We start from the raw sequence: 14,620 nt of genomic DNA, 5'->3' as shown, positions 1-14,620 counted from the left end.
GGACTGTGGATTAACATTACTTTTACCAAGGAACAAAGGAACTGATCAATGATTTAAGTCTCCCTCTCAGACAGGATGTTATGAACTTTTACAACACCTGGAATAAACAATCGAGCGGAAAGAGAACACTCTGCTATCTACGAATTGACCCCAAAGACATGAACTGTGACCGAAACCAGTCTCTGCAAAGTCGTAAAATTGACCATCTGTTGAAGGACTGCTGAAGAACTGAATTAAACCACAGTGTTAAATTCTGCATCAAATGAACATTTTTGTCTTTCTTCATCTAGATATTTGTAATTGTCACATTGAATGTATTATAATCATCTTTTTAAACTTAAAATCTGATCTTCAGAATAGGAATAAGAGTTATATTATGTTTATGTTTAATTTGACGTGGAGCGCTATTGCCATCTAGTGTTAGAATATCCATGAATACGTAACCTTCATAATTATACATTTAGACGTGTTATAAAGCATACTCTTCGATATTAGCTATAGAAGGTGTTATTTAAAGACACCAATTTCTTTTTCTACTTTATTAATATGTCTTATTAAGAATGCTGACTGTATAACATGTTTTTGTTCACCTACAGGCTGGGATTGACTGAGGATGTTCCCAGATGGTGTGAATTTTATCTCAACATGAATCTGATAGAAATGTTTGTCTAAATATATAACGTGAACCTACATCAAAGTGGATCTGATAGAAATAATATCAAAAGACTCTTTAATAGTTTTCCTGTTGGATCCTCTTGGAGCTTCTGAGACGACGGCTGAACCGACGTACAATCTCCATCCCAGCTGCATACTCCGACCAAGGTGTCAAGGCATCTAATCTGGCCCGTGGACCTCTCTCTCTGGGCCTAAAAAGAACCGCTTGCCAGAGACTGAAACACATTGAACATTGAACATTGAACATTGAACACATCTCACAGTAAGACTGCTGGTGGCAAATGGGTGTTGGAAGATTAAGTCTTGAGTCGTGTCTATTCAGAGCCCTCCTTTAAATCCAAATAGAATCCCAAAATTCCTTTATCAACTTTTTCTTTTTGACCATTTTCTGATTAAGTCATTCAAACAATACCGCGTCTTATCTCATTACTAAATATATAATGTCACCATACATTATAATTACATTATCCTGATCATAATAATCATATTCTTTATCTGTTTCATCTATACATTATTGTTTACCCCTTTTTATATTAAATTTTACACATAAAATTCAGGACTTTGTCTGTGTGTTTTCTTGTTTAACATTTCCAGAACTTACTTCTTTCAAGATATGAAACTGACTGATTAATTAATTAACTTATACCATTAAAGTTATTTTCTTCCTTTAACAGGAAGTGGTGCCCCTTCTTAAATCCAAGGTTAAATAAAGATATAACATCTTAATAATTTAATTATTAAATTTAACTCTCATCAATTTATTTAGCTGTTCTTTGTAAAAGTGACGATTTAAGGAAATTTGGTTTCGAAGAAGTGTTGGATCCACTTTTGAAAGATCTTGTAATTTTGGAGGAACATGGTGTGTTCATCAGTCAGTTCAATGAGTGTATCAAAGGCACTGTGAGTTGCGTAATAGCTGATAACCTGGGAGCCCATGGCCTGGCTGGTTTTGTAGAAAGTTTTTCTGGTGAATACATCTGTAGATTCTGTACAGCTAAGAAAACAGAAATTCAGTCGTTAACAGCTAATCGCTTTGAGCGTAGAACACAGGAACTTCATGATACACATTTGCAGTGTGCACTGGAAAAAGCAAGTGCATGCTATGGTGTTAAACGTGAATGTTTGTTCAGTAAGAATCTCTCCCATTTTCATGTTACTGCAGGCTACCCTCCAGACCTTGCCCATGATCTTTTTGAGGTCATAATACCTGTAGAGCTAGCTCATTGTTTTAAAAAGTATTTCAGGTTAGAAAAACTTAACAGTTTGATCCGAACATTTGAGTATAAATGGGCAGATAAAACAAATCGGCCTTGTGTAATACCACAGACTTTCTCAGTAAAAAAGAGCATTGGTGGAAACGCAATTGGGCTCTGCTTCGACTGTTGCCTCTGATCATTGGTCCACTTGTTCCAGAGGATGAACCTACATGGCATGTTGTTTTGGATCTCAAGGACATAGTGGAACTTGTTGTAGCCCCTGTCCACTCTGAAGAGTCAATATCTTTCCTCGAGTGTAAAATTGATGAACATCGGCAGAGATACCAAGAGCTTTTTCCCAACAACAGGCTTCTCCCTAAACATCATTTTTTGGAGCACTATGCTGTTCTGATTCGCCTTTTTGGCCATCTTGTCCATACATGGACGATGAGATTTGAGGCGAAACATAGTGTCTTCAAACAGATTGCTCGCCATACAAACTGTTTCAAAAACATACCACTCACACTCGCAAGAAAACATCAGCTTGTGATTGCCTCTGATTTGCACTCTCTTGACCATAGGACACCTTTGGCAGTAATAAGTGTCTTATCAGTACCAGTAGATGTTTTGCAAAGTGACATTGCAGCTGCTATTAGGCAAAGATTACCAAATGAGACTGATGTCAACATTACCAACTGTGTTTCATACAATGGAATGAATTACAACAAAGGAATGATTCTTGTCCATGGGCAATTATTTGGTCTGCCTGAGTTAGCTGAAATTCTGCAGATTTGTATTTTGCAAGGCAAGATACATTTTATTGTGAAAAGTTATCCAGTTGGTGTAGAGAGCACTTTAGAGCTTTTGAACTGGACACGTCACGTGAGAGAGGTGGCTTGATGACTACCCGTTAGCTACCTATTCAGTGGGATGCCTGCATCTGGTTTATCTGAAGACACACACTAACTTGCACAGAAAATAAGAGTAAGTATTTACCCCCACAATCAACCTAATCATGTAACCATCACGCAAGGACCTGTGCATTATACCTGTCAAATAAATAAACATCACAAGGCACCGTTTGTCATAAAAGTGCCTCTTCTTTATTGGGATATATTCAACCTGATTGTTTGTGTGTGTGTGTGTGTGTGTGTGTGTGTGTGTGTGTGTGTGTGTGTGTGTGTGTGTGTGTGTGTGTGTGTGTGTGTGTGTTCAGGTCTCCACAATGACCCAGCCTATGAGACTGAGGGTCATCCTGGGTGACGATGATGCCAGAAAGCTAATCCTGCCGGCAGGTAGACCAGGCTCCATGGAGGAATTGTACCAGACTATAAAGATGAGTTTTGGATTAGAGCAAGATTTCCATCTTCAATATCAAGATGCTGATTTTGGAAATGAGTTCATAAATCTGTCAGAGATCTCTGACATTGATGACAAAGCGACTTTAAAGGTGGTCTATGTTGTGGCAGTCTACTTGCAAAATTCTACAGAAGATGACTCGATGCTTCAACCTCTACCAGTCCAAAACCTTACTGATTCCTCATCAGTCTCCTCGGTTGACACAGATAATACAGAGTCTGCTTCATCATCGGGGTCATCGCCATCTGCACGGCTGATCAGTTGGCCAAGTGTTTTCACAGTGCCTCCCTTCAACTATGAGTCTGAACTGCAACTTGAAACGGCCAATGCTGAATGCAGTACGAATGGAACTTATTTGAGCCCGCCACCAAAGCTGAAATCTCACATTCTGGAATGACTGTCTGAAGAAATTCTTAAATTCAAAGCCTATCCAACTGACAATGATCTTACTGACATTGCAGAAGCACTTGTGAAAAAGCATCCTTGTCTGAGGGAGCAAGGATCCTTCAATGGCTGTTATGGGTGGAAGATTAGCCTCAAATACAAAATGGCCAACTTCCGGTCCAAACTGAGGGGCCTGGGCTGTCCTGAGGTGACGATAAATTCACTAAAGAACAAGAACCAAGACAAGCGTTTGGCAGCACTGAATGTGAAAAAGCCCAGGAGGGCAGAAGTTAATTACTGTCCTCAGCATCCAAAAGGAGAAACCGCTGAGAGTCTGGAGAAGGAAAGAAACGCACTGCTTTCAAAAAATAAGAAGAACAACAACGACCATATGGTGACATTGACAATGGAGAAGACTTTCTCATACAGGAGGCAAGAAATCCTTACAGGAGAGCCTTTGGTTGCAGACTTCAAGAGTAGATGGCCAGCTCTGTTCAATGCGAAAGAGGTGCGTGTCCTATGTGTGCTCAGGTTTAATTATTACCAGTTATTTTTCTCTCTACTGATAATGATTAAACAACTAATTGTTCATTGCTCATTCTTCTTGGCTTATGATGTTCTTACAGGGTTAGTGACATTTGCTTTATTGTTTTCCAGATCGATAAGGAGTTCCATCGCATATCAACTGTACCTCTACTTTCTACATTCTTTGCTGCTCTCAACCAGTTCTCTCCGCGCCTGATGGAGATATTTTCGTGCAAAGGTGGAGCACCTGGAAGAAGAATGAGACACATCATGGTGGATATTTCCAAGGTTTGTATTAAAGAGTTGATTTCTGCTTATACAATGTTTTTACATAAAGAAATAACGGATGCCCTCACATTCCTGTTAGCAAAAGACGTGCCCTATCAACACCATTAGTAACGGTTTAATTTTTTATTTTGACATTTATTTTATTCTTTTTTTTAAATATATTTTTCACTTATTTGCAGTTTTCTTGTTCTTCAGTTCAATTAGGCCTATATTTAAAGTTCAAATGAATTTTGTTAAAAAAAAACACCTGTGTTCAAAGTTAAATAAATGCATGATGTTCTCAAATGCATGATGTTCTCAAACAATCATGATTTGAATCATGATTTGTGCCAAAATCAAGCAGCCCTAATACACTGTCAGCTGTATCTGCAAGACTGGTGTCTGACTTTTGATTTTAGCGCCTATAAATGATGCCAACACACTGTATTTTTCAATGTGTAAAGTTTGTATTGTAATTTTTATAGTGCTTTTTTCAATGTTTCCTGTTGTACCAGAAGTTAGTAAAGACACAAAGAATATCATAAGTAAATTGACCACAACGAAAGGAAGCTACAGAGACGTAACATGAGAGGAAAGGAATGATTGGGAGAGTGATGAAAAGCTTAAAAATTTACATTTGTACAGTTACCTTTTCAAACTGCTGCCAACAATAAATAATATTGTCTAAACAAGTTCCTTTTTTCCCTCAGGACGACACAATTCATACAAGACGTGCATGTGTCCTCAAGTCCTTGTGCATCTACTTGAACGAAGACCCAGAGAAACTTGTTAAGGATTATATGGCGAGTTACGTACACAATGTTTGACAAAGTAGCTGTAAAACAGTTGGAAAAAGCAAATCTTTACTTGCTTGGTATGATAAATTCACAGTAGAAATTAATGGTGAAACGTACGTATTAAAGCTCCAGTGTGTAAAAGGAATTGCCGTTTTTCCAGAACACACTCTGAATATAATATTCATAAGTATTTTTTTATTGGTATAATCTCTTGAAAATAAGTTATTTCTTTAATGGCCTTAGAATGAGCATTTTATATCTACACAGGAGCGAGAAGCGCCGCCATGTTTCTGCAGTAGCACAGAAGGGACAAAGTTAACGGCCTTACAGGGTGTTTTTATATATAGTGGGTGTTCTTGGGAAATGCACCTGTTAGAATAAGCTGTAGCTATTGTAAATTCTCCCTAAAGGGCAAAATACATGTTATAACACACTGCATTTTTTAGGCCTAATACAAATTCTGCCTATTATTTTATCTAATTATGAAATTTCTTTGAGTTTGAAAACTAGAGACCTCAAATTTAGTGTTCTCAGTTTTAAACAACCATGACAATATTTATCATCATCTATTTTGTGCAGAGCTGAGTTGAATTCATAAATTCAAGCAAACATAAAACAAAATGTATTTATCATATCCCACAGAACACAGACAGCGAGGTCTGCGCTTCCATGGACCAGACTGTGTTGGGAGTGTATGTCATACAGAAGGAGGGTGCGGAGCCTGGAGATGACCCAGAGGACATCGGTATCCTGATTGAAGGTGTGAAGATCCTCAATGAGTTGGGCAACATTGGGATTGCCTGTGCTTTGTTATTTGGACTAATATACTGTCTGAACCTGAGCTACCCACCAGACCTCAAATGCACTTTTGAAGTGATGCAGAAGATTCTTCTGAATCTGGATGGGAAGAGGTTGTCGTCCAAGGCACAATTTCTAAAAAATAAGCTCATGGAGTAAATTTGCTCTAAGTAGACGACAACAATGCAGATTTTTTTTTTTTTTTTTTTTTTTTTTTTTGCTTTAGTTTAAAATTGGAATTCATGAAAATGTTCAGAAGGACTTGCATTTAGTATGCTCAACAGACAGAGCCCAAGAATGTTGTCTCAGGTTGAAATGTGTTTGTAAGCAGTCTAGTGTAGCTGTTTGTTCCTGGTTACTTTCTGCAGTAAGACAGTAAGAACTGGAAATGACAGTCATGCACTTACTGAAATATTTTATAATGCTGTTTAGTAGTGTTAAATGTTTTGATGAGAAAATGTTTTAGATGCATTTGGGGGAAAAATGTATATTAAACTTTAACCTTACATGAGGATACCCCACCAAGTTAAAATGTTTTAACATGTCTAAGGTATTTCTGCTTATGTGAAGAAAGCTATATACTTTTGGGGCTCCAGAAGAAGCTGTATGTTATATGCTAAAAATGTTATTCAGTAGCAAATTGCTACAATTGCATTGTGGGTAATGCAGGTAAAAGGTTTATTAACGCCAAATGTTAAATAAAATGTCAAATGAATTTGAATGTTGTCATTTTTATGCACATTTGGTCATATACAATACACTCTTGTCCTAGGAATGAACGCAATACTAATTAAACCAGCAAGGTTGACATTAGTTCATTCAATAACACTGACATTAGTATAACTGACAAACCCAGTATGTATTGATAAAACAAGGTTGAATTTTTTTCGACTTAGGTGTTTGACCAATGTAGAATACATTCAATTTGATTTAACCAAAATAACTAAGAACAACCATTTAAATTCAACAAGATGCAAATTAGTTGTGTGCAAATATTAATATGATGTTCAACCCACACATGTATATTGTGTTCAAATAACATGATAAAGTTTGGCTCACTTAACATGATTTGTTTAGATGGAATATAGGTGGCATGATAAAATCATGTTAATCCAATGAATTATTATTTTGAGTGTGTACTCTTTAAAGCCTCTGTTAATGTTAATGTGTTGTCCTGTAGGGAGGTGGTGCAGGTGTAGCTGTGCTCTTTAAAGTCTCTGCCTCAGCTAATGTTAATGTGTTGTCCTGTAGGTGGTGCAGGTGTAGCTGTGCTCTTTAAAGTCTCTGCCTCAGCTAATGTTAATGTGTTGTCCTGTAGGTGGAGCAGGTGGAGCTGTACTCTTTAAAGCCTCTGTTAATGTAAATGTGTTGTCCTGTAGGTGGTGCAGGTGTAGCTGTGCTCTTTAAAGCCTCTGTTAATGTAAATGTGTTGTCCTGTAGGTGGTGCAGGTATAGCTGTGCTCTTTAAAGCCTCTGTTAATGTTAATGTGTTGTCCTGTAGGTGGTGCAGGTGTAGCTGTGCTCTTTAAAGCCTCTGTTAATGTTAATGTGTTGTCCTGTAGGGAGGTGGTGCAGGTGTAGCTGTGCTCTTTAAAGCCTCTGTTAATGTAAATGTGTTGTCCTGTAGGGAGGTGGTGCAGGTATAGCTGTGCTCTTTAAAGCCTCTGTTAATGTTAATGTGTTGTCCTGTAGGTGGTGCAGGTGTAGCTGTGCTCTTTAAAGCCTCTGTTAATGTTAATGTGTTGTCCTGTAGGGAGGTGGTGCAGGTGTAGCTGTGCTCTTTAAAGCCTCTGTTAATGTTAATGTGTTGTCCTGTAGGGAGGTGGTGCAGGTGTAACTGTGCTCTTTAAAGCCTCTGCTAATGTTAATGTGTTGTCCTGTAGGGAGGTGGTGCAGGTGTAGCTGTGCTCTTTAAAGCCTCTGCTAATGTTAATGTGTTGTCCTGTAGGGAGGTGGTGCAGGTGTAGCCTAAAGGAGTCCTGTAGGGAGGTGGTGCAGGGCAGGTTGCTGCTCGTCCGGGCTCAGATAGATGGCTCTGTGCTCTGCTTTGTTAATGTTTATGCTCCTGATGTTGGAGCAGAGAGGGTCGCCTTTTACACCCTGCTCAAAAGTGAGCTGATGGCCTACCATCAGGACCAGATTATCATCGGGGGGGGATTTTAACTGCACGTTAGACTTCACTGTAGATAGGATAGGAGAGGAACCTCACTCACAGTCATCCCGCTCACTCAGCTCTGTCATCTCTCACTTCAATCTGTTAGACACATTCAGGGTCAAACATTCACAGACCAGACAGTACACATGGATCAGGGTCATTAACAACACAGTACATGCAGCCAGATTGGACCAGTTCTACATCTCCAAAACCCTCAGCCCCAAACTGGTTCACTGCACCATCACTCCTGTCGGTTTCTCAGACCACCATTTGGTTAGCATCCAGCTAATCATGTCACCAGGTGAAAGGGTTAAATCCTGCATTTTAACAACAAACTGATACAGGACAGCTTCTTTTGCCAGAGCTTTGGGACATTCTGTAAACAATGGCAGAACAAAAAAGCTGACTTTGGTTCCCTGAAACTGTGATGGGAGGTCGGTTAGGCCCAGATCAGAGTGTTCTGCCAGCAGTACTCTTCTCACTCTACTGCCCGTTTAAAAGCTGCTGTGAAAGACCTGAGGAAAACATTAAAGACATTGAGGAGGGGTTACATTGGAGTTCTGATCCCTCTAATGGTCCTAGGCTCCAGGAGAGGAAGATGGAGCTGAGCACCTTCCTGCAGGAGAGGGTGAAGGGAGCCTTGGTCAGGTCGTTTTGTTTTGTGCACTAAAGGCTTTTGGTTTTGGTGATGGGTTTATGTCTTGGCTTGGTTTGTTGTATCAGGGTGCACAGTGTTTGGTGAAGATGGGGGCAGGGCTGAGCCGGCCAGTCCCTGTACAGCGGGGCATCGGACAGGGCTGTCCCATCTCCGGCCAGCTGTATAGCTTGGCTATTGAGCCCTTGCTGTACAGGTTGAGGGGCCGACTCAGCGGGTTCTCTTTGCCCAGGTCCTGTGTCATTGAGCGTCCCCCTACCGTCTCTCCTTATGCAGATGATGTTAATGGTTTTGTCTCCAGCCAGGGGGATGTACGATGTCTGCGGGACACCCTGTCCCTTTTCGAGAAGGCAACATCTGCACAGGTGAACGAGAGAGCGAGAGCGAGAGCGAGGCTCTGTTTCTTGGACAGTGGAGGGACCAGGCAGTGCCCAGTCTGCCTGGTGGACTTGAGTGGGGGAGGGAGGGGTTGAAAGTGTTGGGGGTTTGTTTGGGCACTGAGGGCTTTCAGAAAAAGAACTGGGAGGGAGTAATGGAGAAAGTGTGCATTAGGTTGTCTAAGTGGAAACATCTGCTACCCCAGTTGTCATATAGGGGAAGGGTTCTGGTTGCTAATAACTTGGTCGCCTCGACTCTCTGGCACAGGCTCACTGCGCTGACTCCACCAAAGGGTCTGATAGAAGACATCCAGAGGACCATCCTGGACTTCTTCTGGTCTGGTTGTCACTGGATCAGGGCAGCAACCCTCTACATGCCGTTGGTTGAAAGTGGCCAGGGACTCATTGACATTTGGTCTCGAATTGCCTCTTTTAGACAGCACAAAGACTGCTTTACGACTGTGGTCCCAGCTGGATGGACACGGCTCGCCTGCTGCTTCAGAAAGCTGGAAGCTGGGGGTATGATTGACAGCTCTTTCTGCTGAGGTCTGAGGAGATGGACTTAGTGGACTGACCTCTTTCTACAGCTCCGTACTGCAGGCCTGGAGGACCTTATATTACAGATGTCTCGGGTCACAGTTGAGACTCCAGGCATGTGGCAGTTTGAGGAGCCGCTGTTCTTTAATCCCTCACACCCTGCAGTCTGCCAGTTTGAGAGTCAGTCTGCACCAAACAGGGGCATCTGATGGGGCTGATGTCTTTACCTGTGGCCACTTCTAGACAGAGGAACCAACATCATGTCAGTCAGACTGGTCCACAGAGTCCTGGAGGAGGTCTGTGCTGCATTGTCACACCGGCAGAGGACTTTTGTTAGGAGCCAGACTCTGTGTGAGCAGTGGGCTGAGGGGGAGAGTACAGCTTCCCCTCTTTGTCTGTCTCCCCTGCTGTTGGGGACTGGCAGGAGGGGGGAGGTCAGCTGCTGTCCCTCACAGCCATTCACCTGGAGAACTTTCAGGAGGTGGAGAAAAAGACCATATAGCAGGTGTGTGTGAAGGTCCTGAACGTCCGGTCTCTATCGGGAGTCAGGGAGTCGAGGTGGACTGAGTTATTTGGCCCAGAGGCTTCCCCGAAAGGCTGCTGGCGGTCCCTGTACAAGCTGCCCGTTGAAAAACGGACAGCTGACCTACAGTGGAGGGTGGTACATGGAGCTATAGCTACATACAGATACAAAGCGCACATTGATCCTCGGGTGGGAGAGCAGTGTGGGTTTTGTCCTGAGCCTGAAACCCTCACACATTTATTTGTTGAGTGTTCACATCTCGCTCCTTACTTTGAGATGTTAAAAAAATGGTTCCAGGCTCTTGGGGAGGTCTTTTGTTTTGTTTGTTTTTGGCCCAAAATACTCGGCCAAGAAAAAGGCCATCCACACACTGATAGATTTTCTGTCTGGCTCTGCTAATTTAGCAATCTGGCTGAGCAGGAGGAACCAGGCAAACGACTCTGGGTGTGTGGATCCGTTAATGGTTCTGAAGGGACTTGTGAAGGCCCGATAGAGGGTGGAGTTTGCATATTATAATATGATGGACGATTTGCAGACCTTCATTCATGTGTGGGCTGTAGGGGGTGCTCTGTGCTATGTGGGGGAGGGGGACATCTTGTGGTACATTTCTGATTTTTGCTGTTTGTTTGTTTGGTTGCTGTTGGTAAAAAGAAAATCTGACTTCTCTTTGAGAAGTAAATATAGGTTTTTTAAAAATCAGATATCTGTCTCTCTCCCTCTCTTTCTTTCTCTCTCTCTCTCTCTGTAGGCTATATGTGAAATATGTGACATGCCACTCTGCATAATGTGTGTATGTTTGTGGAGCCATGTAAAAAAACACATCAATAGCGGGAGTTCTGTTGTTTTTCTGGTATGTAGCATATCACTGCCTCACCATTTTTCACTTATACAAACGCTGCTGTGTACACGTGAGTGCAAAAACTGTTAGTGTCATGATTTATATTCTCTTGTTTTAGTTCTCATTCTCCCCTGGTGTTCCTGGTTTCTCTTGTGTGTTTCTTGATCTTAATGTTTTAGTCTTTAGAGTTGTTCTTGTGTTTCTTGGTAACAGTGTGTATTATTACATTCTTGAGTTCTCTGTGTCTTCAGCGTTTCAGTATTTATTTCATAGTTCTTGTCCTCAGTGTTTCTTAATACCTGCCTCTGTGTTTCCCTCCAGTCCTGATCACCCTGATTGTGTTCACCTGTGTCGTTAGTCTCACCTGTGTCTGATTACCTCTGTGCGTGTTTTTTCTGGATTAATGGATTCATTTAATCAATTTTCAATCTAGAGTTAAAGTCCCGACTGAAATCACTACTGTTAATTAACAACAGAAAACAACAAATGTCTGCATTATTATAAAAACCTTTCTCCTTCTATTTAAATAATGATTTCACTATTTAAATGTGTCTTTATTGGTTTATTTTACTTTACTGTATATTACTGTCTTTCATTTGATCTTTCCTTTATGTACTGTATGTTATTTTATGTTTTACTTGATTTACATTGTGATATTGTTTTTTTTTTTTTTTTACCTGACTGTATATATGCATCACTCTTGAATAAAGCTAAACAAAAAAAACACGGGTGAATGCGGCCGGTTCGGGAAACGTATATGACGTCACTTCCATACTGACTGAATCAGGAGAAGTAGGAACAAATATCGGCCTACTGAACAGTAGATACTAAATGTGTTCCTTCCCTCTTGTGTCCTGTGTATTTCCTCCTTGTTTCCCCTTTTGGATATTTTATTTAGTATGTTTTTTTTTTGCCTTTCACCTTGCTTTTGGTAAATAAATCTTTGTGTTAGTTCTGCACCTCCTCTTTGTTTTCCCTCAAACCCTGACAGTTAGACCGCTTCAGATCATAAGGTATCACATGGAGTAAAGACACCCCCTTCCTGTTTTCATACAGTATATTGGTTAAGCTCCAGTCGTTCTCATTCATCCTTTTTGCACATTCACTCACATTTCAGCTGTCATTCTCGAGCTGTTTTTGAGTAATCAGCTGTCTCATCTAACCTTTGGCATGGCGTTCCTCCCTCATAATCAGCCTATCATCTTTCTGCTCCTCTTTTAAATATGACTCTTTCTCTGCCTTTAGTTCCTTCATGCTGATAAAGGAACCCCTTCCCCACCACCCGCCAGTCTTCACAGAATCATCATCCATCAAATCTTCAACAATCAGCTTTTTCATTTCTTAATTGACTTGTCTCTCCTGATTGAAATAAATAACAGAACTCACACATATTTATGCTCCATGATTACAAGTCATGACTAAGTGTATAATGAAAGTTCTTATCTTTCTGGCACACGACTTAATCCAGATGTGTGTGACTTTTTGGTTGAAACATTGTGTTGTGGATGTCAGACTAAATGATTAAATGTTGAACTCTATATCATTAGAGCAAAAATAAGTTTTTAAAAAAGGAAACTAAACAAAGCAAAATGCTGAAACGCATCTTTTTTAAATTTAGAAACACAGCCTGTGTCTCATGAAAGGTTACAACAAAGATCCTCTCAGGAGGTTTTTATTCTAAAGGTTTGGCTTTAGGATCTCCTGGATGTGATCTCAGTATTATCTGTTAACTGATCACTTCGCTTTTCATTTTCCACCACACTAAAACATTTAATAAAACAATGACTTTGTTAGGATTTCAGAAAACTGGATCAAATGAATGTTCAATTCAATCGTGGATTAATATAAGTGATAAAAAGTGTTTCTTTAGATTCATCTTTTTTTAATAAATGAAGAATATAAGAGGTGTTGTCAGCTCTTCTACACACAGGGAGATGGCGTGCTTACCTGTCCAGGGCGATGGCAGTCATAGAGTAGATGCTGGCAAAGACTGCCGCGATGGGAAAGAAATTGTGGAAGCGGCAGTAGACCAGTCCGAAGTACCACTCGTTGTGCACGGCGTAGGTGAAGTTGATCACCGTGTTGAAGGCGGACATGGAGGCTTCGGCGAACGCCAGGTTCAGCAGGAAATAGTTGGTCACAGTCCTCATGCGTTTATGCGCCATGATAATCCAAATCACTATGATGTTACCCACCACGGACACGATCACTATGCAACTGTACGCGATTGCCCAAATAGCGATCCTCCAGACCGGCTGCACGAACTGGTTCCGGTGCTCGGTCCCGTTTGTGCCGTTGGAGTCGGTGGTCAAACGTGGTATGTCGGTGGTGTTGAATAAAGGATCCATCCTGCTGTCACAGTCCAGATGTCACACCACTGGATAGAAGCTAAAACCAACTCATTACGCTTCAGAGTAAAAAGCTCGCGGTGCCACATGCAAGGAGGACAATCCAAAGAGAACTAATTCTCCACTGCGCGCTCAGCTCGGTGCACAGTCTTGGAAATGTGAAATTCTGGCATTCGGTATTTGTATTAATATTCAGTAAACAAGCTCTCGCCACTGAGTGAAAACGGAAACTTTACGCTCGGTATCAGAACAAGTGTGTGATATTCTCTTCCAAGTCCTCGGCTCCCTGCTCTCTCTCTCTTTCTCTCTCTCTCTCTCTCTCTGGCTCCGTGTGCGCCTCCTGCCAATCTGCTCAAACTGAGCGGCTGCGCACCAACTTCTGGAACGTGCCGCCGCGCGCGCACTCGCCCAAAACACCAATTGGTCTCTGTGGTTATGATTATGAATGAGCTCAGGTAAGTCATCCATCCCCATTCAACTCAGAGAAGAACACGCGCCCATCTTATAATAATGAGAAGGAAAAAAAAACTCATTCGGTTTGTGCAGTAAAAGCAACTTTGATATCATGACGTCATTCATCTTGAATAACTAAATTAGATCTCCGATTGGACGGATGATGACGTGTTACTCTGTTGGATGACACGTTGTTTGAATACACCTGGCTCCACTCTCTGTCCTCTCAAATGGACTCTGCTCAGGACTGCATTCAGAGATCAGAGATCCACTGCAGTACGGGAACCTGTCTCTGGGGGCTTTGTTACACATTTACACTTTAAATCTGTATCCTAATAACAGCAATCTCCTGTTACTTTAATAATTACATGATGATGCCTTTATGTTGGGGGGGGGATTGGATCAGATTTTTACTGTAAATTGTGAAACGTGTGATAGCAGGAAACAGATGAAGCCTTCTCAGTGTCTCAACAACAGGATCATTGTATATTGTTCGGAAGAGGTCAGAATGCTCCAGCAACACTTGTAGTAAGAAGATCAACTTTATTAACAATTTAGACCGACGCGTTTTGGCTCGTGGCGTTCATCAGGATCATCCTGGCGAGCCGAAACGCGTCGGTCTAAATTGTTAATAAAGTTGATCTTCTTACTACAAATGTTGCTGGAGCACTTTGACCCCTTCTATGCCTTTCACTCTTCATGCACCTTGTCAGTTGGTGAAGTTTGTGCCAGA

At 41.3% G+C, this 14,620-nt stretch overlaps 1 protein-coding gene across 1 annotated transcript in view; it reads right to left on the bottom strand.

The window, feature by feature from the left end:
* tacr1a (tachykinin receptor 1a) overlaps positions 1 to 13,764 on the bottom strand; it is an 80,711-nt gene extending 66,947 nt beyond the window's left edge. The window contains exon 1 of the mRNA XM_020636411.3: positions 13,034 to 13,764. Coding sequence (XP_020492067.1) covers positions 13,034 to 13,434 — 401 coding nt within the window. The 5' untranslated portion in view covers positions 13,435 to 13,764. The remainder of the gene's footprint in view (positions 1 to 13,033) is intronic.
* Between the last annotated feature and the right edge of the window lie 856 nt (positions 13,765 to 14,620).

This window comes from Labrus bergylta, chromosome 2, assembly GCF_963930695.1.
Source record: "Labrus bergylta chromosome 2, fLabBer1.1, whole genome shotgun sequence".
Classification (NCBI taxonomy): Eukaryota; Metazoa; Chordata; class Actinopteri; order Labriformes; family Labridae; genus Labrus; species Labrus bergylta.
This window is presented reverse-complemented; position numbering and strand designations above follow the sequence as displayed.